Source organism: Berghia stephanieae, chromosome 3, assembly GCF_034508935.2.
Source record: "Berghia stephanieae isolate SIO BIC M18660-M18661 chromosome 3, UCSD_Bste_1.3, whole genome shotgun sequence".
NCBI classification, from domain to species: domain Eukaryota; kingdom Metazoa; phylum Mollusca; class Gastropoda; order Nudibranchia; family Aeolidiidae; genus Berghia; species Berghia stephanieae.
Window position 1 is genome coordinate 84,976,957 of NC_088362.1, and position 26,737 is coordinate 85,003,693.

General features: G+C 34.9%; 2 protein-coding genes across 3 annotated transcripts in view; one reads left to right on the forward strand and one right to left on the reverse strand.

Moving 5' to 3' along the window:
- Positions 1 to 8,338, reverse strand: part of LOC144969365 (endoplasmic reticulum resident protein 29-like) — a 10,795-nt gene extending 2,457 nt beyond the window's left edge. The window contains exons 1-2 of the mRNA XM_078908475.1: positions 8,162 to 8,338; positions 602 to 856 (exon numbers count right to left, since the gene is read on the reverse strand). Coding sequence (XP_078764601.1) covers positions 602 to 856; positions 8,162 to 8,281 — 375 coding nt within the window. The 5' untranslated portion in view covers positions 8,282 to 8,338. The remainder of the gene's footprint in view (positions 1 to 601; positions 857 to 8,161) is intronic.
- Positions 8,339 to 8,443: 105 nt separating this feature from the next.
- On the forward strand, positions 8,444 to 26,307 carry LOC144968677 (SKA complex subunit 2-like). Of its 2 annotated transcripts, XR_013644624.1 has the most exons (10): positions 8,444 to 8,617; positions 15,052 to 15,135; positions 17,486 to 17,581; positions 17,940 to 18,014; positions 18,604 to 18,817; positions 19,518 to 19,636; positions 21,004 to 21,047; positions 22,157 to 22,232; positions 23,715 to 24,137; positions 24,216 to 26,307. XR_013644624.1 is itself a non-coding variant. In XM_078907248.1 (9 exons), exons 1-9 carry the CDS (start codon positions 8,585 to 8,587, stop codon positions 23,769 to 23,771), a joined length of 798 nt encoding a protein of 265 aa, XP_078763374.1. In that variant the 5' UTR covers positions 8,444 to 8,584; the 3' UTR covers positions 23,772 to 26,307. The 2 variants fall into 2 exon arrangements, 1 of the variants encoding a protein (XP_078763374.1); XM_078907248.1 differs by having other exon boundaries at positions 23,715 to 26,307.
- The last annotated feature ends 430 nt before the right edge of the window (positions 26,308 to 26,737 follow it).

Consider the following 26,737-nt stretch of genomic DNA (forward strand, 5'->3'; position numbering starts at 1 on the left):
GTAGCATGCGGTAAATAATGAAAAAAATATATATTATTTTTTAATTTAACGTTGCGACCATTTGTATCAGTAATATTTCTTCTATTTCCGTAAGTCCGTAATTGTCCTTACACTTCCGTAACAATTACGGACGGTCCATAATAATAGGCAGGTATGCCTTTACCAAAGGCAATACTTAACCTTCAGCAGTGAGACAGAATTTTCTTTCAGATTATGATACTTTATCACCCTCTTATGTATAACTCCAGTAAACATTCATCTCAGTTTAACACAAAAATTTGTAAAAATAAATAAACTAAACAAAAAACCCAACAAAAACAAACAAAACTCTTGCCCTGTGGGCCTCAAAGCTCTAATGGACTCCTCTTTTTATGAGTGCAGTTCTTGTTTCCACCGCGGAAGCATTACGACTTAGGTTCAATTACAGCTCTCTCTTGAAGACAACAGAAAGATATTGTCAGGTTGGAGTAAAATTTAACCCCTCCTGTAAAGAGCAGATTCTCAAAATCCCCAGTACGTGAAGAAAACTTCAGAGAAATAAGTATTTGAATCTGGCCTTATTTTAAGCTTTAAAAACTAAAAAGGGGAAGTGCTGTTAATTTGAGATTGACAAGCTAATTTTTTTTCTTCTTTTGCTGTCCTGTTTTATTTGCTTTCCCTTTTTTATTGAGTACTTATGTCGTTTTTGTTGTTGTTGAAAAGGGGAAAAAAACATACCTGCTACATGAACTTCAGCAACCAATAAATCTGGCTGACTGGTACTAGACTTGGCAACTTTTTTGAATACATCCTGTTTGTTACCATATGGATAAGTTTCGTCAAATTTCACCAGGACTGCTTTATGCTTGCTCACCACCTGATAAATGAATTTGATGGATTAAAATTTTGAAAAATAATTTATTTTGGAAACATCTTATTCTTTTTTCTTGAAACCAGTTTTGTAATGAGGCCATCAATGAATGTTGGCATGATGTAATGCCACACTAGAAATTGTTTACCTTTATATCCGGAAGGCTCACAAGCAAAGAGTTACAATAGTCAAGACGGGATAAAATAAATGTCACAGCTGTTTTGACAGCATTTTCAGGAAGAAAAGATTTCATATACAGATACAAGGGCGGGCTGGAAAGTTTTGCAATTTTCCTTCTATATGATATTTGACTTAGATCCTTAATATTTCGTTTAAATAATTAATTAGCCTTGGGCGGCAAAATTTCTTAGGTCTATGACGTCATTGCACATTGTAATCACTTTTGTCCTATCATGTGAGAAATCTCAGTCAAAACAAAACATGAAAATAACTGCAACAAATGATATTCGATTCAAGCAGCGTGTTGTTATTGAATTTCTGAATGCTGAAGGATGTTCACCCATTGAAATATATACCACATGAACTGTGTTTATGGTTACGCTTGTGTTGATTATAGCACTCTTTGGTGATGGATAATGTTTGTAGGAGGATTGAAACAAAACTTCAAGATCAAACTTGTCATGAGAGGCCCCAAAGTGCATCAAACATCAGTAATCAAACTGAAGTCGAAAACAGGATTCTGGCAAATTGGCATGTTAGACAACTGACATTGTGAAAGAAGTTGGAATTTCAAAGGAAAGGGTACACCACATCGTAACTGTCAATTTGAAAAAGTAGAAAAAAATCCACAAAACTGCCATCATGATGGGACAAAGGAGTCCTATGTCTTCACACAATTTCAACCTTAATATATTGATTGGAGTTTGAACACAGATGGAAATCGCTTAAGGGGCACATGCAGACATTGAAAAATTTAACAGTTGACGCCGCTGATTTTAACACTACATATAATCTTCATAGGCCATGACATTGTACCGTAAAGCATAGTTGAAATTAACAACTGTTAATGTTTTAAATACCGCAAATAATCAAATGCTTATGCAGTGTTGTTCTTTTTCAAAGTGGAAAAATTATTTTGTTGGTCGTGCATGACATAATCAGTCGGAAGGTAAAAATTTTGGATTTGAATTTATTTTTTTTTACATTTTCTGAAAGAATATGCTCCCCAGAGCATTTTAATCTTTATTTAAAGTAAATCGGGTGATTTTTGATGAAGTTATGGTCAGATGTATGGGAAAGGTATCCAGAAACTTTTCTCAAATTTCATACTTTTTCAACTTGACTAGCTGTAAAAAAATATTAGAAGCAAAATTAAGCTTTGACATTTCCCGAAGATGTACAAAAAGGGTTGATTTAATCATTTATGACAAGAACTCATTTTGGATAAAAATGACCTTCTAACTAAACTTGGCAATATCTCAGTTCAAACCTTTTCACCATACAACTGATTATGTCATTCACGGTGACATATTTGCAGGTCTGATAACAGAACTCAATTATGGGCTTGTTTTAACAGAGTTGTAATGGCCAATATTTTGCATTGGTTTGAGAGTCATTACAACAATAAAACCAGTTTATCAGACCCGTAAGTAAGTACGCGTCAGTTGTGGGTGTGTGGAATAGACGTGCAAATCATCAGTTTCATACAACAGAAAATTGGGAAAAGGTCCACGGCTAATCGGGACAAGTTTTTCCAATCCTGACTTAAATTTTGATGATTTTATTGCGACATCCTCCTTTTCAAAGTGTCAAAATATCGCATGAGCAATAAAAACCAAACACAAACAATAAATTGAAAGCAGATTAACCACAGGTAAATCATATTGTGGTCAGTGTCAACACCTACTACAATGCCTTTTGTCTGATTTCAAATTTGTCTCAAGCAATTACAGACAATTTCAGAAGGGGTGGGTCATTACATTAATTCAAATCTGAGCTTGCATCACAGTTTCTTACCTTCCCAAATGTGACACTAACCTAATAAGTAAGGGGCATGGGCTGAGCTAATGTCTTATTCACCAGTTTCATCTCATAATCTTAAACAATAAAAAGCCTACTCATAGCCAACAAGATCATTTTGTTACCAAACTATAACATGTGTTAGCCTACCAATGATATCCAGATGGCCACTGACCAAAATTGACCACAACAGAGAATCATTATTCAATTTTACTATTTAAGAAATTATCATTTTCTTCAATAATTTTTTCCCTAGTCTAGTCAATTTTTTGTCTATCAAAATCCATGAGGACTTCTAGAGAGGACAAAATTGTAGCGGTTGGCCAAGTGATGTTCTATTTGGTCACTTTTAAAGTTGAAATTGACCATGGTCATCTAGCAGTTCTGTCTCTATCAACAGCATCCTCATCGATTACTGACGAATCAACAATCAAGATGTGGTCTGATGAAAACTAAATGTCCTTTAACAAAATAAATACCAAGCCCGAATACATGACAGAGAGAAAATTATGTTAGAGCATTGTTTACTACTAAAACAATGACAACAGAGAGTGAAAGCGTATCTGGTAAATCTTTTGTCAACAGGATATCACAGGCATTAATCTGCGCATCGCATCATTATAACCACCGGTCTCACCACGCTCACTTTTTCCGCCATCATGAAAATCCTCGTATAAAAACCCATGTGGATAACGACATAATTTACTGGTCCTGAGAGATGATGTTATCTAGGGATTGCATTGTATGTGCATCAAAGTAGTAGACATCACTATGAGAGTCTCAAGTTATCACCATGACGTCACTACAAGCTTTATTGGATAAATGACGGACCTCTCAGCTTTAGGTCCCTCCCCACAGTACGGCTCCAGGTCTCCTTATTTTTGACCTAGTATCCTTTTAACCTTGGGTTGTCCATCCTAGAACTTTCTCATCAATGTTTCTTCAGGTCTGCGACAGATATGTCCCAACCATTGCCATCTTCTGCATTTGATGAGATTCTCCACCCCCATTCTAGCTTTCATGTCCCCATTAAAGATTGTATTTGGCTAGAAGATCTTAAATTGTTTTGGAATACCTCAAGTTTCTGGAAAATACTTTCTGTGGTCTTCCAACACTCTGATCCATTGAGAGCAAAACGCTCAAGTAACTGATTCTGACTTTAATTCTCTTTGTTGCAGTCACCATCTGCTGTAAATTTGCTGTCCAAGTAAGTGAATTATTGAATATCATCCAGAGGATTCCCATCAATCACAGGTTTGAAGAGACCCCCCTCTTTTTCTTTCTGTCTCCTTTCCACAACAAAAGACAGCCTCAACCCTATAGAGCAAGTGATCAGATTGGGCAGAAGAGAAGATAGACCAAGACCCATGAAAATAAGTCTGATGTCAACGGATCAGCGTAACACTGCTCTTAGGAACAGCAAACAGTTGAAAGACCACAAACGGGAATGCTTACAAAAGGTGTATATTGGAGCTGACCAAACAATTATGCAAAGAGAGCAGGCCAAGGAGTTAAGAGAGGAGCTGAAGAGAAGACGAGAAGCAGGGGAAGATGTAGTCATATATAAGAAAAGGGTCATTTTCAGGGAAAAGTTTAGTGAACAAATAAGAAAGAGAGACAGCGATGTTGGAGGAAATGACTGGGACTGGGATGAGGAATGACTATATTGGAAACGTGTCAGTCCAATTGCCCAAAATGTTTCTGAGCAAGGACTCGAAGACAACAAGAAAATTCAAAAAAGAGAAGTACCAGTGAATGATAAGGAGGGGCAGCACGTGAATATGAAAAATACCCTGAAGTTCATGTACACGAACGCAGACAGTGTAATGAATAAGAGAGAGGAGCTAAAGGCTATGGCAGAAGAAGAAGATCCAGATGTAATAGCAATAACAGAAGCTAAGCCAAAGAATGCAACAACACACCCAACCATAGCAGAGTTAGGTATTGAGGGATACACTATAATAGCTAGCAGAGATTTTGAAACTTCCGGCAGAGGAGTATACTTATTGGTGAGAGAGAACCTCAAGGTTAACCCCATAGAGGAACTCACAGATCACGACTTTAGGGAGAGCGCTTGGTGCTCGATTGGAGTAACTGGACAAAGTCAGATACTAGTAGGAGTGATTTATCGGAGCCCAAATAGCACAGGAGAAAATAATGAGAGAATGTTGGAGATGATAAGGAGAGCATCACAAAAAAAGCATTCAGAGATAATTATTATGGGAGACTTCAACATGCCGGAACTGGAGTGGAAAGGGATGGACGAACCAAAAGAGGGAAGCCTGGAGGAAAGTTTCATAGAAACCATTGAAGATTGCTACCTACAACAGATAATAAAAGAACCCACGAGACAGAGAAAAAACCAAAAGCCCAACGTATTGGACTTGATATTGATGGAGGAAGAAAATGACATAATCGACCTAAGACTGAGCCACCCACTGGGAAAAAGCGACCATGCGACCATATTCCTAAAACTGAGGGCGACATCAGAGACTGTAGATGAAAAACTGACACTCAGATATAGGAAGGCTGATCTAGAGAGTATGAAAGAGGAACTGGGGCATATCAAATGGGAGGAAATACTAATCGAGGACACCGTAGGAAATAACTGGAGTAGATTTACCAGAGTACTTAACCAATGCTTCGAGAAAAACATCCCGAAAAGCAGAGGGAACCGGGTTGGGAGAAGAAATCAACCTTGGATGACGCAGGAAGTGAGAGAGGCATTACGGAAGAAGAAGGCAGTAAATAGAAGATACTCTAGAAGCAAAAAGGAAGAGGATTGGGACAAATACAAAAGAGTGAGAAACGCAACTACTAAAATAGTCCGACAAGCGCATCAAAAGTATGAGAACAAGATAGCAGAGGAAACGAAAGAAAATCCTAAAGTATTCTGGAGTTATGTAAACAGTAAAATGAAGACAAGACAGGGAACCTGTGACATAAAAAAAGAAGATGGCACTTGGGCATCTGAAGATGAAGACAAGGCAGAGATGCTAAATCTCTTCTTTGCAAGTGTCTTTACAGTGGAGAACCAGAAAAACTTGCCAGATATTGCTAAAAGAAGTAATATAGATACTACACAATGGCCGATTACTGAAGAGAGAGTAATGAAGAGACTACAAAACCTAAAGGAGAGTAAATCACCTGGACCTGACAAACGTCATCCTTACATCCTAAAAAACTTAGCAGAGCAGCTAGTAGAACCCCTAACCAAGATATTTAACCAGTCGATGAAAGAAGGAAGACTACCAAGGGAATGGAAAGAAGCTAACGTCACAGCCATATTCAAGAAGGGAGACAGAAAAAATCCAGAAAACTACAGACCAGTGAGCCTGACATCTGTCGTCTGCAAGCTCATGGAACAGCTGATTAGAGAAGAAATGGTTGATCATATGACCAAGAACAAACTATTCAGCAAAGATCAACATGGTTTCATGGCGGGAAGGTCTACAGTAACAAACCTACTTGAAACAATGGATGACTGGACGAGAGACCTGGAATCAGGCAACAATTTAGATGTCATATACCTCGACTTCAGAAAGGCATTTGACAAAGTTCCACACTGGCGCCTAATCAGGAAATTGGAACAGTATCAAATTAATGATCAGACAGTCAAATGGGTCCGAGATTTCCTCAAAGATAGAAGACAAAAAGTGATAGTGAATGGAACAGCATCAACAGAGAGACTGGTAACAAGTGGAGTTCCACAAGGAAGTGTACTGGGACCAGTTCTCTTCCTGATTTATATCAATGACTTGCCAGACAATCTATCATCTAAATGTAAAATCTTTGCCGATGATACTAAGCTCTATGGAGTAGCTAATACAGAAGAAGAAAGAAACACCTTACAACAAGATTTGAAAAAGCTTGAAGAATGGTCCGAAATATGGCAGATGGAGTTCAATGTAGATAAATGTGCAGTTCTTCACCTAGGAAAAAACAACAGAGAAGCAAACTATATAATGAAAGAAAAACCCCTGCAGAAATCCAATGGGGAAAAAGACCTAGGAGTATTTATTGATAGGAAGCTAAACTTCAAGAAGCAAATTAAAGATGTTCAATCTAAAGCTAGTAAAACACTCGGAATAGTGAAAAGAAATTTCAAGAATCTGAAAACAAAACACATGACTACCATCTACAAGACTATGGTTAGATCAAAGCTGGAATATGCTAACTGCATATGGTATCCGAAGTTTGAGGGAGACAAAGACTGTTTGGAAAGAGTGCAAAGGAGAGCAACAAAACTTATCACACACCTGAAAGACAAAACATATTGTGAGAGATTGAAAGAATTAAATCTCCCGACCTTAGATTACAGGAGAAGAAGGGGAGATATGATCCAAACATATAAAATAGTAAAGGGAATAGACAGGGTAGAGGCAGGATTCCTTAAACCAAACAAGAACATTCAGATACGAGGAAACAGCAAGAAACTGAAAAAAGAACGTTTTAAAACAAATGAAAGAAGGAACTTTTTTTCATCTAGAATTGTAAATAACTGGAATAAACTACAAGAAACCACAGTATCAGCAAAAAATTTGAATAAATTCAAAGCAGAGTTGGAGATAAGCAACACCCTAGGAAACAAGTTCAATTATAAAAATTGGTCCAATCATTAATAGATGAGGAGGAGCGAAGGAGACTACACCAAGTCTAAAAGCTCTATACAGAGGCGAGGTATCCAGGTATAAAATAAATTATGAAGAGTCCAATGAATAAAACGATTTCTGAAAAAGATGGGAGCATCAAGCAAAGGCTAATGTATTTGAAGACAACCATAAATCAAAATCGGTTGTGATGGCTCCAAGTCCACCAAGTGAAAAAAAAAAAACAAAAAAAACAACCTCTCAATGCTGAAGCCTCAACCATCCATAGATCCATACATTTTGAACATAATGCAGTGACAAGCCTAAAACCTATACTATTTTTTTTAATTATTTTATTTTATAACTTGAGACTTCACTGCGAACGTCTCTTTTCAGCCATCTGCTTCGTTTTATTGAGTCACACCAGCATCGTCATCGGCCAGCCACCAAAACTTGCTTTTTATGGTTTAGAGGTTCAGTCATAGATCCATACATTTTGGACATAATGCAGTGACAAGCCTATACTATTTTTTTTTAAATTATTTTATTTTATAACTCGAGACTTCACTGCGAACGTCTCTTTTCAGCCATCTGCTTCGTTTTATTCACACCAGCATCGCCCAGGCACCCTTCAAAACTTGCTTTTTATGGGGTTTTTTAAATGTTACTTTACGAGCTTCAGCCACGCAATGCGTAGGGCCACCCTGTACTAGAAATACTAGAAAAATTAACAAAAACGCACCTTATCAAACACTGCTGAGTTTAGTGGAACAGAACCCTGGACAACATCAGAAACAACATAATGGAGATAAGGGGCGAAAGCGATGACAATAAAGGCCAACATTTTCCCAGCAGAAGACATGTTTACTTTTTACAACCGGTGAGAGATCGACCAATCACGTGATGTTTTATGGCAAACGGAGAAGAACTTGAAGAAACCACGACGGCTAGATGTATCGTTTTGATTGGTTACAATGACTAAAAAGAATAACTCTGAATATTCTGACGTAGGCGGAAAAGGTTTGAATGAAATGAAAAGTGAAAGTAGGCTTAGCTAGAATTGAAAAAAAAGCCCACTAAAAATTATTTTCACTAAATTATTGTTGAAAGTGAAGTGAAATGATCATTCGTTGTTGAAAAAAAAGATTAAGAACAATCTCTCAAAATGGAGAGGGCTGTTGATACCCTGGAAGGAATGGTAATTTGGCTAGCCAATTTAAATTTCGAGGCGTAAACAAAGGCAAAAGTTAGTTAGAGTAGAGTTGTAGTAGGCAGTTTAGTGAGCAGCAGCAGTGGCAGTCAAATTTTGACCCAACTCGCCCATAGGAAAGTTGTGACTGGAAATTGCCGTTCGCGTTTTAGGGGGTTCAATTAAAAATGCATAACTTCGTTATAAAGAGGAATATCGAAGATATTTTGGTATCATTATTTTCGTCTTTCAATTTCCTTTTAAATGGTGCCAATTAAGGACAAATCCATTAATAATTCCAGAAGTTATATGAAGTTAAAATTTGGCAATTTTCAAATGCATTTGTTTTTTTATTTACCGCATGTGTTTTTAAAATTTAAACGCTTGTTTTTAGAACAACATCTAAACTTTATTCATGCCAAATTTCAGGGCTCTATATCGATGCGCAGACACCTTTTAACTCTGCGCCGAAATGCCATGTTTACATTATCTTCTCATCATGGCTGCCGGACGATATCGATATTCATATCGATATTTTAAATTTAGTTATGTATTATTTTAAATTTAGTCCATAATATTTTCAGTACTATTATTTACTATGTTTTTATTTTGAAGACATACATTCCAACTTTATTTATGGGCATTTTATAGTTTTTGTTTTAAAAGTTCGTATAGAGCAGTAAAGTTAGGTGCCCCAAACGTAAACAATAACAAGTCGCTAGTGATTTCCGTTAGGGACCGGAATAATTTACGCACAATATAGGTCTCCCAATTTTGTAGTTTGAGTTGTAGGCAATCCACTTTCTGTATTGAAAATATGTTTACATAAAATCTAACAGTTGAAGAAATAATAATATAAGGCTAAATTATTCTGAAAATCAGGCTCCGAATAATTCTCGTTTTGTTCACACCAGCGCAATAATTTGCTCTGGTCTAAAAATAGATAGACTGTAACTTTTGATAAATTTTAGAAAATTTTACCTTTTGTTCCATAAAATATCCATATCTAGACATTATTTGATGCATGATCGAGTATTTATGAATATGTGTTTCTTTTGCCACCTAACAGCCACATTTTAAAGGTTATTTTTTTCTATTATTTACATTGGAACGTGAGCTGTCAAGACAGGAACATGTGGTTTGCCACGTGCTTCTCGACCTTTGTTTACGTTTGGGGCACCTAACTTTACTGCTCTATATTTCTTCTCTTTGTGAAATCCGATATTAATAATATCGATATTTAAAAAATACCAATTGCTTTAATTTTATTTTATTTTACTTTGCCATCAAGTCATCAAGTTTCTTTCCCATATGTTTAGATATGTTTATCATTTGTATCCATATTCTAAAGGCCTTAGCCTTAATAATTATTATGGTAAGAAGTTCTATTAGTATTAGTTATATATTTTGACACCCCCATACATTGAGAGAGAAGGGGGGGGGGGGATAAAATTATATTAATTGTCAGTTCAAATGATGTAATAGCAACAAAAACCCAAAGTGGTTCAGCAGAATTTTTTAAAGTATTAAAAGCCAGAACTCTTCTAATTATAATAGGGAATCTGTTTCAATATATTTGAACTTTTCCAATCTACCATTTTATTTATATGCAATTAAATTGCCAGAGGTAAAAATAAACTCATTATGTCATTACACAACATGTTTATATCTTTTCATTGAAATACTCTCAAACCCTTTTTTATTCTCTATGTATTAATTCAAAGAGGGGAATTATTTGCAATTGTTTCAGTGAGATATTGGGGATAAATCCAAAAGTGATATGTATAGCAAATTGTTTCTTACGTCTAGCCGAGTTTTTGATTATGTAACATTTGCGTCATATTATGTAATAATGTGTTAATTTGAAATGTTTATCTTCCTCCTTATTAATGTAAATGCATTGTCCTCGATAAGACGAACATTTTGGTATACAATATATGATAAGAACTCCATATTGACTGTATTAACCATTTTTTATTAACATCACGCGATTTCGGTCACAACTTTGCAATGTTAATTTTGGGGTAAAAATCGGTCTGAAATTTCAGACTTTGAACTGCCGTAACTACATTTCTAATCAAGATAGAAACAAAATTCAAACTGTTTTGTAATCTGTGTTGCCAGCTCTTTCATATGACATTGGTTTCAAGTGTGTGAGGTACATTTTGAATTTCTATTAAACTCCCTAGTTGTAGTGTAGAGTAGTAGATAGTAGAGAATAGTAGTGTAGGTGTAGGAGGCAATTTGAACATGCATTTTAAACTAATATATGTGACCCCACGTCTTGAAACGGTAAGTAAGTGGGATTTGGAATCGAATAAAATCGGTTTTTATAAGTGAAAATAATCAAATTTCAGTTTTGGGTAACGTATAAGAAACGGAGTGTCTACTTACACTTACACAGTAACCGTAGACAGTTTATTGAGCAGTGGGAGTGGGAATCAAACTGTGACCCAACTCGCCCATAAGAAAGTTGTGACTGGAAATTGCCGTTCGATTTTACTAAAAGTTTTAGGGGGGTTCAATTAAAGATGCATGACTTAGTTATAAATTAAAGAGGAATATCACATATATTTTGGTATCATTATTTTCATTCCTAACGGGGCACCTAGCCTCAGGATCTATGTACACAGTAACCTTGAATCTCGCCTTTACTTGGTTAAATTGTATTGTTTGATTTTTTAAAATAACACACACATTATACATCATCCATTGGTTGTATTGTAGCGGCAAACCAGTTACCGGAGATACCGTGTACGTAGATCCTGAGGCGAGGTGCCCGGTTAGGAATGAAAATAATGATACCAAAATATCTGCAATATTCCTCTTTATAACTAAGTCATGCATCTTTAAATGAACCCCCCTAAAACTTTTAGTAAAATCGAACGGCAACTTACAGGTGCCCAGTTATCGTGTACTTAGACACTCCCTTTAAGAAATTACAATCATTTTTCTATAAAAACATAATTCAACTTAGATATTTGCAATAGGCGGCGGCTATTCAGACTCGAGTCTGAATAATCTACCGTGGCTATTCGGACTCCAATCCCAATGCACTTGTGCAATCAACAGGTTATAATTTGGACTCAGTCCAAATAGTCTTCCATGACAGTATAGTTTTTTGTTTTTTTTAATTATTGATAATTATATAGAATTTAAGCAAATCAAAATAACAATTATAGTAACTTTATTTGATAAGAAAGACAAAATCAGTGATCAAAAGTAAGTTTAGTAACTGCGATCTAAAGAAAAAGCTTTGTCAATTACACAATGCGATGTCCAAACAAAATCAGGACAATTTTTTTTTCAAGTGTTAGAGAGGCAACAATTCTTCTACAGTCCTAAGCAGGGGTTATAAGAGTCATGAGTCATTTTGACATGAGCAAAACAGAATTTCTTCTGAACTCTTCTTCTGTTTCTTTATCAGTTCTGCTGCACTGTGTTTCACTGCGCACGCACATTGGACTTTGAGTCCGAATAGCCATGGGAGACTATTCAGACTTTTTCTTTGATCGTTATCATCATCATCATCCCTATAACTACAACAACCACCACCACCACATCATCATCTCTACCCTACTACTACAACAATCACCTCTACTGCCACTGCTACATCAACAACCACATCATCATCTCTACTACCACATCACCACCACCTCATCATCTCTACCATTTCTACAACAACAAACATCACCACATTATCATCTTTACCACCACTATTACTACTACAACCACCACCACATCATCATCTCTACCACCTCAATACAACGACCACCACCACATCATCATCTTTGCCACCACTACTAAAGCAAACACCACCACATAATCATCTATACCACCAAATCTACAACTACCACCACTACTACAACAATAACCACCATCACATCATCATCTCTACCAGCACAACAACAACCTCCACCTTATAATCATCTCTACCAACACTACTGCAACCACGACCGCATCATCATCTCTATCACCACTACTACTACTACTACAACATCCACCACCTCATCATCATCTCTATCACAACTATTACAACAACCACCACCACATCATCATCTATAAAATCAATACTACAACCACCACCACATCGCCTCTATACCACCATAACTACAACCACTACCATCACAACATCATCATCCCCACTACCATTACAACAACCACCACTACCACCTCATTTCTACCACCACTACTACAACCACCACCACATCATCATTTCTACTACCACTATTACAACAGCAATCATCATCACTACTACTACTACTACTACTACTACTACTACTACTACTACTACTACTACTACTACTACTACTACTACTAACTACTAATCTTCTACTACTACTACTACTACTACTACTACTACTACTACTACTACTACTACTACTACTACTACTACTACTACTGACTCCACCACCACATCATCGCCCCCACCGCTGCTACTACAACCACAGCCACCACCGCCACTGCCACATCATCAGCACCAACAAACCATATAATTTGGAAATTGATAAGCTATTCCTATCACAGTGATTGGAGAAAAACTTCCTCCTTTTTTTTGGGGTCACTTATTCTTACCAGTGATGTTGTTATCTTAAGGTGTTATCCAAGTAATGTTGTATTTTTAAACCAGTGAGTGAGAATACTTCTTTTGTTACCAGCAGATTAGTTACTACTTATTACCTCTGGCACCATTGTTACAACATTGTACTCTTGATATCAGATGTTTGACTATCTTTTAAGACATGGTGTATTGTTCCTGAAATTTGAGGTTTTATCCATAAAATGTCCCCGAAATTTGAAATTGAGGGTAGTCATGCCTGGTGTGTGTGTGTGTGTGTGTGTGTGTGGTAAAACAAAATAAATACAAAAAAAATAAATCTGAATACTAAAACAAAACTAGTAGTAGTAGTTGAGCGGAGTGGTTAAGGGAGATTTAAATAAATAGTTAATTAACTTTTGTATTTTTTAAAGGCATCCTATGCCTGATGCGCCTATGTGTTTTTAACAATTTAGTTGCTACATACACTGGAAGGCACACTCTATCGCTGTTTCGCATAGCTGACACCTCTCTGCTTATTCTTATCACTTCGCCATTCATCCTAATTTAACTGCCATGCACCATTATTTATTAGTTATCTCCCTCAGCATATCAGTAGGTAAATAAATAATAAAGTCCCTTTAATTTTATCCTCAATCGGTGATATGTCTAGTCTTAAGGTCTATTCTAGGGGAAGACTGAAGTAACCAGGTGTCAACCGCAGCTCAGCAACACAAATTGGACTAGGGAGAGGTGGCTTGCTTAGGGCCATATAACGCAGTGAATATTCAAACTTGGTACAGTCCATTAAGTGCCGCTTCCAGAGGCGGCTAAGGCGTGATTAATGCCAAAGCGTGCTTAAATTCAAGGCTGACATCCAAAGATTTCCATGAATTAAATTTCATGAGTCATTTTCTTTTGTTGGTTAGTGTGTCCGTGTAATTCAATTTATTAAACAATTAATCTATGAATTAAATTTTAAAATGATTTTATTATGCTATTATTATTATTATTATTATTATTATTATTATTATTATTATTATTATTATTATTATTATTATTATCATTATTGTTTGCTTTACTTTATTATTGATTTTAATTACTTTGATTTGTTGATTGGAAATATTCTATTCATGTTTGAGTTATATTGGCAATGGCTTAAAAATAAACCTTCGACTTGAATTGTGTATAGTGTGTGAGAATGTATGTTTGTGTATATGGGCATCCACTTGCCTTTCTCTCCCTCACTCGCCTTCACTCGATGACTCGTTTGTTCAGTGGGCCATGAAAAGGAATGGATAAATATTAACAATCAGAATCAGGTGTCTTGTAATAAACATGCTTGATGCCGAAGTTACTTTGTTTCAAGGCATTTAGTTTATATCACAAAAATTCGGTAAGAGACAATTAACGTGCTTAAGTCCGGGCCGTGCTTAAAGACGGCATGGTCTTTATCTTTCTAGTATGAAGCAAAGACCATACGCTGAGCCACACTGTCCCCCTCCCTCTCCATCAAATCGATTTGGCAATTTGCGGTTTCCTTGAACTATTTTGCATGTCCCGAGGATTTGAGGGAACCGTGATGGAGTGCATATGCTCACGAAAGATCAAATTAAAAACCATAAATAATGTAAATTATGTGAACTTAGAATTGTTTCAAACTTTTCTACATCAGGATTAAAGCTATGATGAGAAAAAATTCATTTCATTTTGAGGGTAATTTAACAAAAATGTGACAGTGCCAAATTATATTTCTTTGAATTTGAACTTGAATAAATCTTTAATAATATTTCAGTTCTAACAATTTGCACTGATATTTTTAATAAAAATGTTTAACTCAGTTCTTCATAATTTTGATGTCAATCTGATCCTAACAAATCATAATATTAATACAATATTATTTCAGTTTAATAAGGCAGAAAAAGATCTGGACCACATGTCAAGAAAATTAGATAGACAACTTGATAATGTGAAGGATGCTGATCCAAAGGTTTGTCACTTTTTATAGTGGGTTTTTATTGGTGTTTAAAAAAAAAAAAAAAAATAATAATAATAATAATAATAATATATACCTTATTCATAAAAAAAAACGGAAGTTCGTTTACTGATGTTGAGAATCTATGGTGACAATTATTACATTAAAGAGACATTTTGTGTTTTTTTCTCCATTAAAAATCACTAATTTGAATATATTTGTTTACAAATAAATCTTTATAATTGAAAGCGTTGACATTATGATTTTCTCCTCATTTAATAATTGTACAATTTTGTGTTATTTCCTCCACTTTTTAATTATGTTTTACAATCTCCTCTCCTTTATTGGGTCAGTATATGTTTGTATTATATTATATTTGTTATGCAGAACCATTGTTTGTGACTGACTTTGGGAGGAATCTAGGTGTTGTATTTGACCCATTTTTAACTTTTGACATATTTATTAATGATTGTATTACTATATCGAATCGTCTATTATGATTTTTTATTAGAAATTTTACATATTATTATGATAAAAATGTGTTTGTACCATTGTGTACGTCAATTGTTAGGCCAGTCCCAGAATATGGAAATTGTATTTGGGGCCCTATGTACAAAAAAAAACAAAATAATCAATCTGTCCCCGCAGTTTTTCGCGGCCGCAAATTTCACCCTTGACCGCATAAAGCCGCAAATTTTTATTTGGCCTAAAAGAGCCGCAATTTTTGCCGTTTGTAGGCTAAATTGACGATTTTTTGTTAAAAAAAAAACAAAAGCTATGAAAAATTGTGAAAAGACGGCTACTTTCAATGCTAGCATCCAAAATTGGCACTAAATAATGAAAAAACATGTCTAGGCCTAGCCTCCCAGCTCTGTGGCCTAGCCTAGGCTATTGGAGATCCCAAGTTTTGTTTTTCGCCTTTTTTTTTTCTTTTGACTGAAGAGCTCTCATGTCCTTCATCCCATAATCCCAATTCCTATTTTTATTTTATTGCCTTCAAAAATTTTACTTTTCAAAGTTTAATTCTTTTCCTAAGAAATTTATCACATTTATCATTTATGTAAACAAAATGTGTTCTATGAAAATATTTTTCATGAAATGCAATTTCATTTTTAACCACAAGTTGCACTTAGTTTTCATGATAATATCATGAAAACTTTGATATGATTATGATTTTTCATGATTTTTTCCATGTTTTTCATTCAAAAACCCATTAGGCCTATATTGAAATATAAAAGCAATGATAATAATGCTCAAAATTGGATAGTAGGTAGAGAATACAAATTTAATGTGCCCCCATTGGAGCATGGATTTTGTTAAGTTTTTCAAATTTTGAATTTTTTATGCGATTGTTCGCTTTGATTTCCCAAATTTTAAGAAGCTAAATATATAGTTAATAAAATATTTTTATTACTTCCTTCTTTTTTTTTACTTACTTACTATGGCTATTATTATTATTATAAAAATATTTCAAACCATTCAAAATGTAAATAAATTCATGTTGACATGTTGTGACATCATTATTCTACAATGCCCTATTTGTGTCAATTTTTTACCGTACATGTTGTTTTAATTGTTTGATTTTTGTAAAACTAGCGGCAATTTTTTAGCAGATTTTGCTTTTTTGATGGCAAATTTTGGCGTTTGAAATTGCAAAAAACTGCGGGGACAGATCAATAGGAATTGAAAATGTGCAAAGGTGATTAACAAGATTGCTTCTTGGGTTGGAATCCATGTCATACAAAGAAAGATTATCAACTCTAGATCTCCCAAGTTTAAAATATAGAAGATTTCGTGGGGAATTGATTCAGCTATGTAAAATTGTTTATTCTCTGTATGTTTTGGATCCAACAGACCTTTTTACATTCTCTCCTGTTACTTTTTAAAGAGGTGATCAATTTAAAATTTATATTTCAAGGTGTAAAACTAAATTTAGAAATAACTCTTTTGTTCATCGTATAGTTAACATTTGGATTCATCGTATAGTTAACATTTGGAATGACATTAAATTTGAAACAAAAAATGCTGAATCAGTTAACCAATTAAAGAAATTGAGCGATAAAGAATTGAATCTGCGCGATCAGTAGCACAGGATTTTTGCCCACACATGGGAGGTAGTTCAAGCCGACAGCCACCGGTTCCATTCAGCGCTTCTCTATTGATGCCATGCCTTGGGTAAAATACTCACAACATCTGCCTGTCTGGGATTGTCTTTTTTTCATTTTTTTTTCAACTGAATTTTATTTCTATTTGGACTCTTTACAATTTATGGAAAGAAAGGACAATTTATCTTGTTTCTGCTGTCATCATTTTATTCATGGTGTTTGGAAAATGGAACATTTTTTTTTTTCTGATTTTAAAACAGACAAATCCTGTTAAGTTAATGAAAAAGTTGGAACTCATAAAGAAAGAATATGCTAATGTCGTCCAAGATGTTTACGCTATTCAAGAAGCACAAAAGGTATGTGACATTTTGATATTTTGTTGATGATTTAATCATATGTCTTGGAATGAAATGCATACCTTTAAGTTATAACCAATCACTGTCATCTTAGTCACACCATGGTTCTATCCTGTGAAAATTTTAAAATATGTTTTGTTTCTCCTTTTTTTTTGTAGGGTATAAGACTCCAAGACTTAAAACTACCTAGTTTTGTTGTTTTCTTTTTGTTTCATCACAATATTTTTTCTGGTAGGATTGCATAAGGCAGTTTTTACTTTCTGTATTGGGTTGCTGAAACCAGTAGAAACTCCAGATGTTGGTGCTCTATGCCTTTGAGGTGATTTATACACAAATTAATTATTTTCTTTGTTTTCAGGAATTTTCTGACATGTTTCGCTCACAATTGTTAACATTAACAGATGCATTACAGAAATTGGAAATGAATACTGGGGTGAGATATTGATTGGTATTGTTTGATGTATCTCATTATTATTATTATATTTTTGTTTTGTTTTGTTTTGTTGTGTTTTTTAATATCGAAAATTTATGAAATTGCTTTTTTGTCTCCAATTTTTAACAATAGACAAATTGTTTTTTGTTGTTTGTTTTTTTTTTTTGGGGGGGGGGGGGGGGATTTTTGAAGGCACAGAAATTCTGTGGACTCGTTCAATTTTATTTTTTTAAATTCTTTTAATCAAACATAAATATGATGCAAAACAAGGTCGAGAATAGTTGTTGTATTCAGAAAAAGTCCCAACAAGTTATTTGAATACTAAATTTTATTTCTTTTTATGTAAAGAAGAAATAATGATTTTTGAGTGATATATTTTTGACAATGACTCATTTTTCATGAAAATGTGGCTTATAAGATTTTAAAGAGCCCAAACAATTATCTATGTTATGCAACTTAGCATGGCTCTCATGCATTTAAAACTCACAGTTTTGTATATACCTCCGTGTTTTGTCCTTAGCATTTCAGTAGTTAGCTTCTCAACTTAAGGATTTTTCTTTTCTTTTCTTTATTTATTTTTCATAAATAGCAATCCTCAGAGAATAATGAAAAGGAGAGAGAAGTGTTTGGGTCATTGTCAAGTCTTCTTGGCATTCCACCAGGACAACTTGAGTGTCAGGCTAGTGGAAATGACATCAATGAAATCAACGCAGTGTCTCCCTCTGAATCCTCTTCATCTAACTCTGTCACCAATGGTGCTACAGCAAAGGAGGAGAAAGGCAAGAAGTCTTCGAAAAGTCAAGGTTTGTTCATTATTGGGAGAGTATTTTTAGAGGCAACTTATTTTTCTTTTTTCTTTTGGGTTGGGGTTTTAAACACCCTGAATTTTATCAGCTCATCATCATCGAAAGGGAAATGGGATGTTGGCAAAATGAGATCAAAAGATGGATCAGAGTACCAAAATTGTTTTATGTGAACATTGGCGCTGAGGCAGCAGGTTATGCCATTCAGCTACACACGTGTGTGTTTGATTTTGATTTAGCCACGAGATTTGAAATGATTTCCATAATCTGATAAATTTGTAATTTGATCTCATTGACTTAGAATGTTGATTTGGGCATTTGTTTTATTTTTCTCTCTCTTTTTTTTTTCACAGTTTACAGATTTAATTGAATATATTTTACAGGATGTTCCATGTGTTATATCATACAGTCAAGCATGTTCCTTGGAGAAGTCTGTTAGTGTGAATCAGGAAAAAAAATTGATGATAAAATCCTGAAATACATGTTAGGCAAAGCTTGTGACCACAATTTCTAATGATGGTATTACCATTTTGCTCCTGGTGACAGAATAAGTTCAAGAGCTGGGATGACTTTCTTAAATTTTTCACAGGTCTTGCAATCTTTTTTTTTTTTTTTTGTATCCAGTTTCTTATATAAGAGATGCACGTAGTTTGATTTGTAACTTTGCTTACCTTTTTGTAAAATTTATTTTAAAAAACAGATTCTGCAAGTGTATCAAAGAGAAAGAATTCTGAAGAATTTTGTGAAATTTCAGAAGAAGAATTCCAGTCTGTATCTAAACTTATCAAACAGCGATGTAAAAGAGAAGATGTTAATAAGGTTTGTTTTGGTTTTTTAAATTTTTATGTGAGTTATTCTTTTGTTTTTGTTTTGTGGGGGCTTTTTGGTGGGAGAGTTGTTGGGTTTGTTTTTTTGGGTATTTTTTTTTTTTTTTTTTTTTTTTTTTTTTGGGGGGGGGGGGGGGGAATTGTCATATGTGGTGCTACACTCATTCATCCTTGTGTAGGAAATTGTTTTTTAAAAATAAGAATGACTCTGGGTCACCATAAGACCAACAAAGCCTTATAAGTTATGGCGAGATAACTTGATCAATACAATACAGTGCATATGGTGAGACACAAGGACCTGGTATGCAAAGTGGGGACCATACCGTTCTCTCACACTGCTGCCCCGTGTGTGTATGTGTTATTATTTAATGTTTTTTTATATGAAGACTTTTTAAAGTCTCCTTCAATCATTTTAAAATATATATTTAGGATTCAAATATAAAAAAATCTTGGGGGAGGGAATATAGGGGTAAAAGGGTTGTTAGGTTGGTGGAGAAAAAATTAATATAACATGACAGATTCGAATAAGATAAAAAATACAAAACACAAAACGTTTCGGGTTCAATACCTTTCTTCAGCCAATAACAAAAACAATGAAATTGTTTTGAACGCGAAACTTTCCGTGTTTGGTATTTTGTTCTTTTTCAAAGCTGTTATAATATTCATTTTTGTTTTATTACTTTTTACAGTCCACAGCTTCTAGCAGCTTAGTATCATGACAGAGAATTATGTTTGAACACAGCTTCTAGCAGCTTAGTATCATGACAAAGGATTATGTTTGAACACAGCTTCTAGCAGCTTAGTGTCATGACAAAGGATTATGTTTGAACACAGCTTCTAGGAGCTTAGTGTCATGACAAAGGATTATGTTTGAACACAGCTTCTAGCAGCTTAGTGTCATGACAAAGGATTATGTTTGAACACAGCTTCTAGGAGCTTAGTGTCATGACAAAGGATTATGTTTGAACACAGCTTCTAGGAGCTTAGTGTCATGACAAAGGATTATGTTTGAACACAGCTTCTAGCAGCTTAGTATCATGAAAAAGGAGTAAAGTAAACTGTAATCTGCTTTCCAAAACCCGGAGAGATGTTACAATCACCATGCCTGTAATTACATTCTGACTTACTAGTTACCATGGTATGGTTTTTGTATGTACCTCAGACAAAACGTGACTGGTGTATCTAAGAGTGAAAATTGGTTTTAATAACTTTAACTGAAAAATAAAACAAATTTGTTCGATTTTCAATCTTGATTAACTCAAAAGGGTTAATTAATTTTAATAAATGTTTATGGTTGCACATTTGTAATGCTATTTAAATGATCTTTATTTAAGCTCTGTGTCTGCTTTTTCTTTGCAGGTGTACAGGCAGTTATGGCAACATTTTAAAGAGGAAAAGAATATGTGAGTTATGAGCAGTTTGCAAAAAAAAAAATTGAATTTTAGTTTGATGGACAATCCTTGAATAAATCAGTCGGAAATTTCATTCATTTTTATTGATTAATATGGAAATGTAACAATGACTGGTATGCATCATTGGCAGGCCGAATGATGATTTTAATCCCAGCGGAAAAAATGATTTTCATAATACATGAATCGTCATCTTTCTCATCACCCAATGATTTTGATGGCTCAATTGATTGAGCACTTGATTACAGATCAAACTGGCCTCTTTCAAATCTACAGTCAGGGCCAGTATCTTTCAAATGGAGCAAACAATGTTTGTTTTTTTTACTGTCTATTCAAATATACAGAAATTGGGATAAACTCTAGTTAATTAGGCTTTATGGCTTTATGACTACATTATCGAAATTATGGTGTAAAGTTTTCAAATCTAAAAACTACGATATTCATATTCTTACAATTAGTTTTCTTTCAAGTTCCAATGCATAGTCCTGTCATCTGCATTTTTTGCCAAATTGGGACCTAAAATTTGCCAAAATTTCCCCCAAAAATCCCCAAAATTTGCCAAGAAATTTGCTAAAAAGACCAAAATTTGCCGAGGAGAACTAAGCGTTTCAGTAAAAATTAACACGCGATACAGAAAAAAATATATATAAAAGACATTTTATTACATTTAAGGAGGCTACATTGATTAATTTACACAATAGCGTTGTTACAAAGATTTTAAAGGATCATTATCCATAGAGAGTAGCTTCCCTTGGTTTGGGCCCAGGCAAAGCTGCAACATTTCTCAAGTTTCTCACTTTTTTTTTCGTTATTTTGTTTTCGCTTCTGTTTTTTCCCAAAATTTGCCACGTGATTTGCCAATTATCCCTAAATTTGCCACGATTTGCCAATTTTGGGAAATTTGCCAAAATTTGCGGATCTCCCTGATATTTGCGGCCGCAAAAAATGCAGATGACAGATAGTCTGAAGTTCGTTTTGCCTTTTACCACCAGAGTAGATTTGGTAGTTTCATTCCTATTTTTTTTCATCAAAGCACTTTTTAAAAATCTGTTTTAAAAATTCACTAATTTTAGATTTATAAAACTTTTCCCCCAACCTCACAGAAATAAACTTTCCCCAAAAGACATGAATGCCATGGGTCTAAGAGTGACAGGAGCAACAGGCGAAGCTAAACTCAAGGTTTGTTACTTTTGCCTGTGTCAAGATGTAGTGTTCGAATATAGTTTTGCATATCATTTTCAGACCTGAAAACTCTTCCAAATCAGTTTTCATTCCTGATTTCTCTTATTTCCTTATAAGTTCTCAATTGTAATCACTTAATTTACCACTCAATGGTCGATTTTTCATAGCTAAGAGAAAGGTTGCTCAATGTCTTCTTATCTGTAATGTGCCCTACTTTGTGCTGCCTGCTCGCTTGAACAATTTGAGTCATTCTCTGATGACAGACATGGAGGTCACTTTTGCATTTTCAGTGTCTCCTATCCCCCAATATTTGTTGGTCAAGCTTGACTCCAAGGTACATTTGGCTTGTGTTTTTATAATCTTCACCCATATTTTAGCTTGAGCTCTTTGCATGAAAATTTGTGTTGCATTGTTGTGTATATATAATGATATACAATTTTATTAGTGTTTATGTCTATAGATAATATGTAGATGACGTCACTCAGGCCTTTGTTATTGTTTTTGCCATCCGCGTTTGTGAGTGGTTCTCACTAAACTGTATTAACCAGACTATAAAAGTTCATGGTTACACAGAGTTTGTGTGTTGGTCCGTTATACTTCCGGATGGCAATGTTGTGAACTCCTTGGCCAAGTGCATTCTATCTATATTTATTTCAGTTATTCCTTTTAGATAAATAAATATAATAAATACAATTCCAAGGGCAAATTCTTCTTTATGGTATTTACCAAGGTAGGACTGGAATAACCCAGGAGTCGGCCACAGTGCAGCACAGCAAAGTGAGTAAGGGTGAGGTGATTTGCTCAAGGCCACATAACATAGCACATCGGGTAGTCAAACTTTTTATCTTTTGGGTAAGAAGCAAAGATCATACTACTATGAACACTTTATTTTGATGACCAGATGATGATACTGTTGTCAATTAGTGCTTTGTTCATCTTGCAGTTTGTTGAATATTAGGATTAAACACAGTTGAGTGCTGATTCCTTTGGACTCCACCCCCCCCCCCCCCCCCCCCCCCAAGTTCTTTTCTTTGATGTGGATTTGTTGATTTTTTTTTTTAAATGGTGCACTCTCTAGGGAAGCATTTTGTTCGAGAATAGCATTTCCCTCTGATATCACTATTTTGCAATTTTATCTGTGGAACTTTAAACTGCTCAGCTTTGGGCGAGAATCTTTGATTGTTCTAGCTCTTGCAACAGTATAGTCTTGTAATGACCATTCTTTCAGCAAGGTATGTCATGGAAAATGTTATGAAAATAGAATGCTGTATTACTCTCATGACTCATAAATTCAAATTAAGAGGAAAGAAAATTGGTGACACCATGAAGCAAGTCTACTCTATTAGCCTAATCAAGAAAATGTGGCTTGGAAAATTGACTTCTTGATTCAGTTTCTGATAAATGGTTAAATGCCATAAGCAGTAGGTTATCAGATGACACGTGTACTAAAGTTAATTTCTTTTTATTTTACATAAACAGGTGCTGAGGGCTCTCAAACTATGTGATATTGATAGAAAAGGAGATGTCTCTATGTAATGTGATTCAATGTACTTGGACCTGGAACTGGAGCAGAAGTTTAGAAACATTGAAATAATTACTTTTATCATTGTTCTATACTTTGACCACAGCCTCTCTCGGACACTTGTTCATACCGATGTTGGAGGCAGATGACATCAGAGCCCCTTTCATATGCATTTTATACCAATATTGGAGGTAGATGTTATCAATGGAAACCCCCTTTTGCTCAGGGTCTGACACAGTTCTGTATTTAATCAAATGAGGTGCAAAGGGAAGGAGAATGGGCATTTTCATTTAGGCAAATTTTGGTTGGGACTCCAACAAACCTATTCCACCCCCCCCCCCCCCCCCCAAAAAAAAAAGAAAAAAACATGCACCTTAATAGTAATAGTCCACTTTTCCATGATTCTACAACGCTCAATGCATTTCACGGCCTTTCATTATCTTTCAAGTAGGCTACAGTTGAACCAAATTTCCAGTAAAAGTTGCTTTTAGACAAAAAGGACTAGCACTCTCAGAATGCATACCACTTCCTATTACCATAATCGGAATCCTTTCTCAGCTAAATCAAGTGGTGCAAGGTCTATTAACTGCCTTCCTCGAGGACCAATAATGGGACCAAACTTTGTTTTCTTTGTCATTCATTCTTACACTCACAACAGTATGCCTACCTGCCAACCCAAACTATGACAAAACAAGGTCCTCACGGCCACACTATAGGCCAACTCATACCAAGCTTTGATTTAGGTCATCCGCAGATAGAAATTGTATCCTCTCGACCTGCATTAATCCTTGATCACTCTGTTGTTATTATTTTTCAATGTAAATAAAATCTTTTTGAACAATATAAAAAAAAATATTTTTCACAATATAAGTCATGGTCATGGCTCTAAAAACTTATATTACTGGTGTAATGAACTAACGTCAGTGAGTTGAAATTGTAAAAGCAATCGAGGCTTACCTTTAGGGTGAAGATTGTTTGAGATTTTAACTCGCTATCATCAGGAACGTAGTCATAATATGCCCTCCCTCATCCTCCCATGTTACTAAGATTCTAATTAATTGTATAAAAATAAGTGCCCATGTTATTTAAATGTGATGATAGAATCCTGACAACAGTGGAGTTATACACAAGTGTGACTTGCTAAAGTGTGACTGGTCAACGGAAACGTAATACTCATGACTATGTTCCTGAATTAAAATCTCAAACAATCTTCATCTTACAGGTTAGCCTCGATTGTTTTTACAATTAAATCTTATGTGCCTTCCGGAAATCAGTAAGACAATGGTCGGTATCATTGACCATAACGTGTAAAGTAAAGGCGATTTTCCAGAAGAATGGAACAGACGAAAGTTCTACACATTACATGTGGTGTTAAAACTCTTTTTGTTCTGATTAAAATCAGCTCTCTTCACTCTCAAATCCCTTGTCAGCACGTAGGCAGGAGAAGAGGGGAGGGTGACTTTCTGGGTTGTTTTGTTAGTTAAAATGTCACAACTTTCCACTCACGAGGTGAAGGCCAATTCTAAAGCATTAACCAATCAAATTCAAGTACTATGTTTGTACTATTCTAAATATAGACAGAAAAAAAAATCCATTCATGAACACAATGAGCTTGTGTGGACAGAGTGGTTAAAACTGACCAGCTCACCCTTAATTTATGGACTGTTGCGTCCAGTGGTCAGCTCCCTCCTGTCCTAATATATGAACTGTCATGTTAGAGGGGTTAACACAATTTATAATGTATTGTTTGCTTTGTGGAAGTTTGGCTAGGGAACAGGATGAACAGTAAATGAGTATCTGGATACCTTTAGATTTGGCAATAGTAAATGTAATGTGGAAAGACACTGGTCACCTTTTCACATTATGCCATTGATTCAGCGCATTGCCTCATCAACATAGCGATCCCTCAGTGTCTTTTTTAGACAAGGGATTCACTTTAGAACACTGTACAAATTACTAAAAACTAAAACTCTTACAATAAACATAACCCATGTCAGGTATTTCTTGATTTAATGAGTAAAAAGCCTTACCATGACCAACCAAAGAGTTTTGTGATCATCGCCATCCAATTGATCACTGGTCATGCTCAACATTGTTTGACTTTACTCTCTGCATAGCACCTAATTGCTCTGCAATCAACACGACTTCACCTATTACAAATCTTGTCCTGTCTGGACTTAATGATCAACACTTAAATGCAATATATATGTGTATCAATATGATAATCCCCACATATTTGTAACCATGGAATTAAAATTTTATACTAATGTCATGTCGCATTATGATTGTGTGTGAAAATACTTTTGTACAATTATCCTTTGAAAATATCAAATATGATTTTATGAATACGTGTATATTTCATGTGGTCAAATTTTTGTATATGTATCAACTTGGAGTTTTTTTGGGGTTTTTTGTTTTGTTTTTTTGTTGTTGTTATTTTAATTTTAAGATTTATGCTAGATTTGACAATTTTATCAGACATGAATCAAGTTTTCTGTTTCTGTAATCGCTGTCCTTTGTTGGATTAAATAAATGATAAACACAGTCAAATAGGGTAATCTTGCCTTTAAGAGAACTTTTCCTATTTAGCTTTGGAAAAATTTAATATATATATTTATGAGTGTTGATGGGTACTTGTAGGTTTGAGAGTGTTCGATAATGTTGGTTAGAGCTAATTTAAAATATAAATGGAGTCACTCACTTATTTATGGCCGAAACACGTTTCTGTGATTTCCACATCGTCAGTCGGCATATTATGTCCGTAGTATGATTTTATTCCATTCAGGAGTTCGATGTTGATTTTCTTGAGTCCTTACTTCCGTTGTATTGTTGATTTAGCAGTGATTAGTGTTGTTGTGTAGTGACAATTTGTAGTGTGCTCTCATTGCATGTGTGTGTGGTGTATACATGTGTGCAGTGTGTGTTGGTGTGATATATTTTATATTTTATATTAGCTCTAACCAACATTATCGAGCACTCG

What these genes read in the sequence shown, in the direction of transcription:
- LOC144968677 (XM_078907248.1), top strand. Translation starts at nt 8,585, where the DNA reads ATGGAGAGGGCTGTTGATACCCTGGAAGGAATG. An exon ending in TGAAGGATGCTGATCCAAAG is followed by an intron (nt 15,136 to 17,485) that starts GTTTGTCACTTT and finishes ATTTTAAAACAG; the next exon opens with ACAAATCCTGTTAAGTTAAT. An exon ending in TTTAAAGAGGAAAAGAATAT is followed by an intron (nt 21,048 to 22,156) that starts GTGAGTTATGAG and finishes CCAACCTCACAG; the next exon opens with AAATAAACTTTCCCCAAAAG.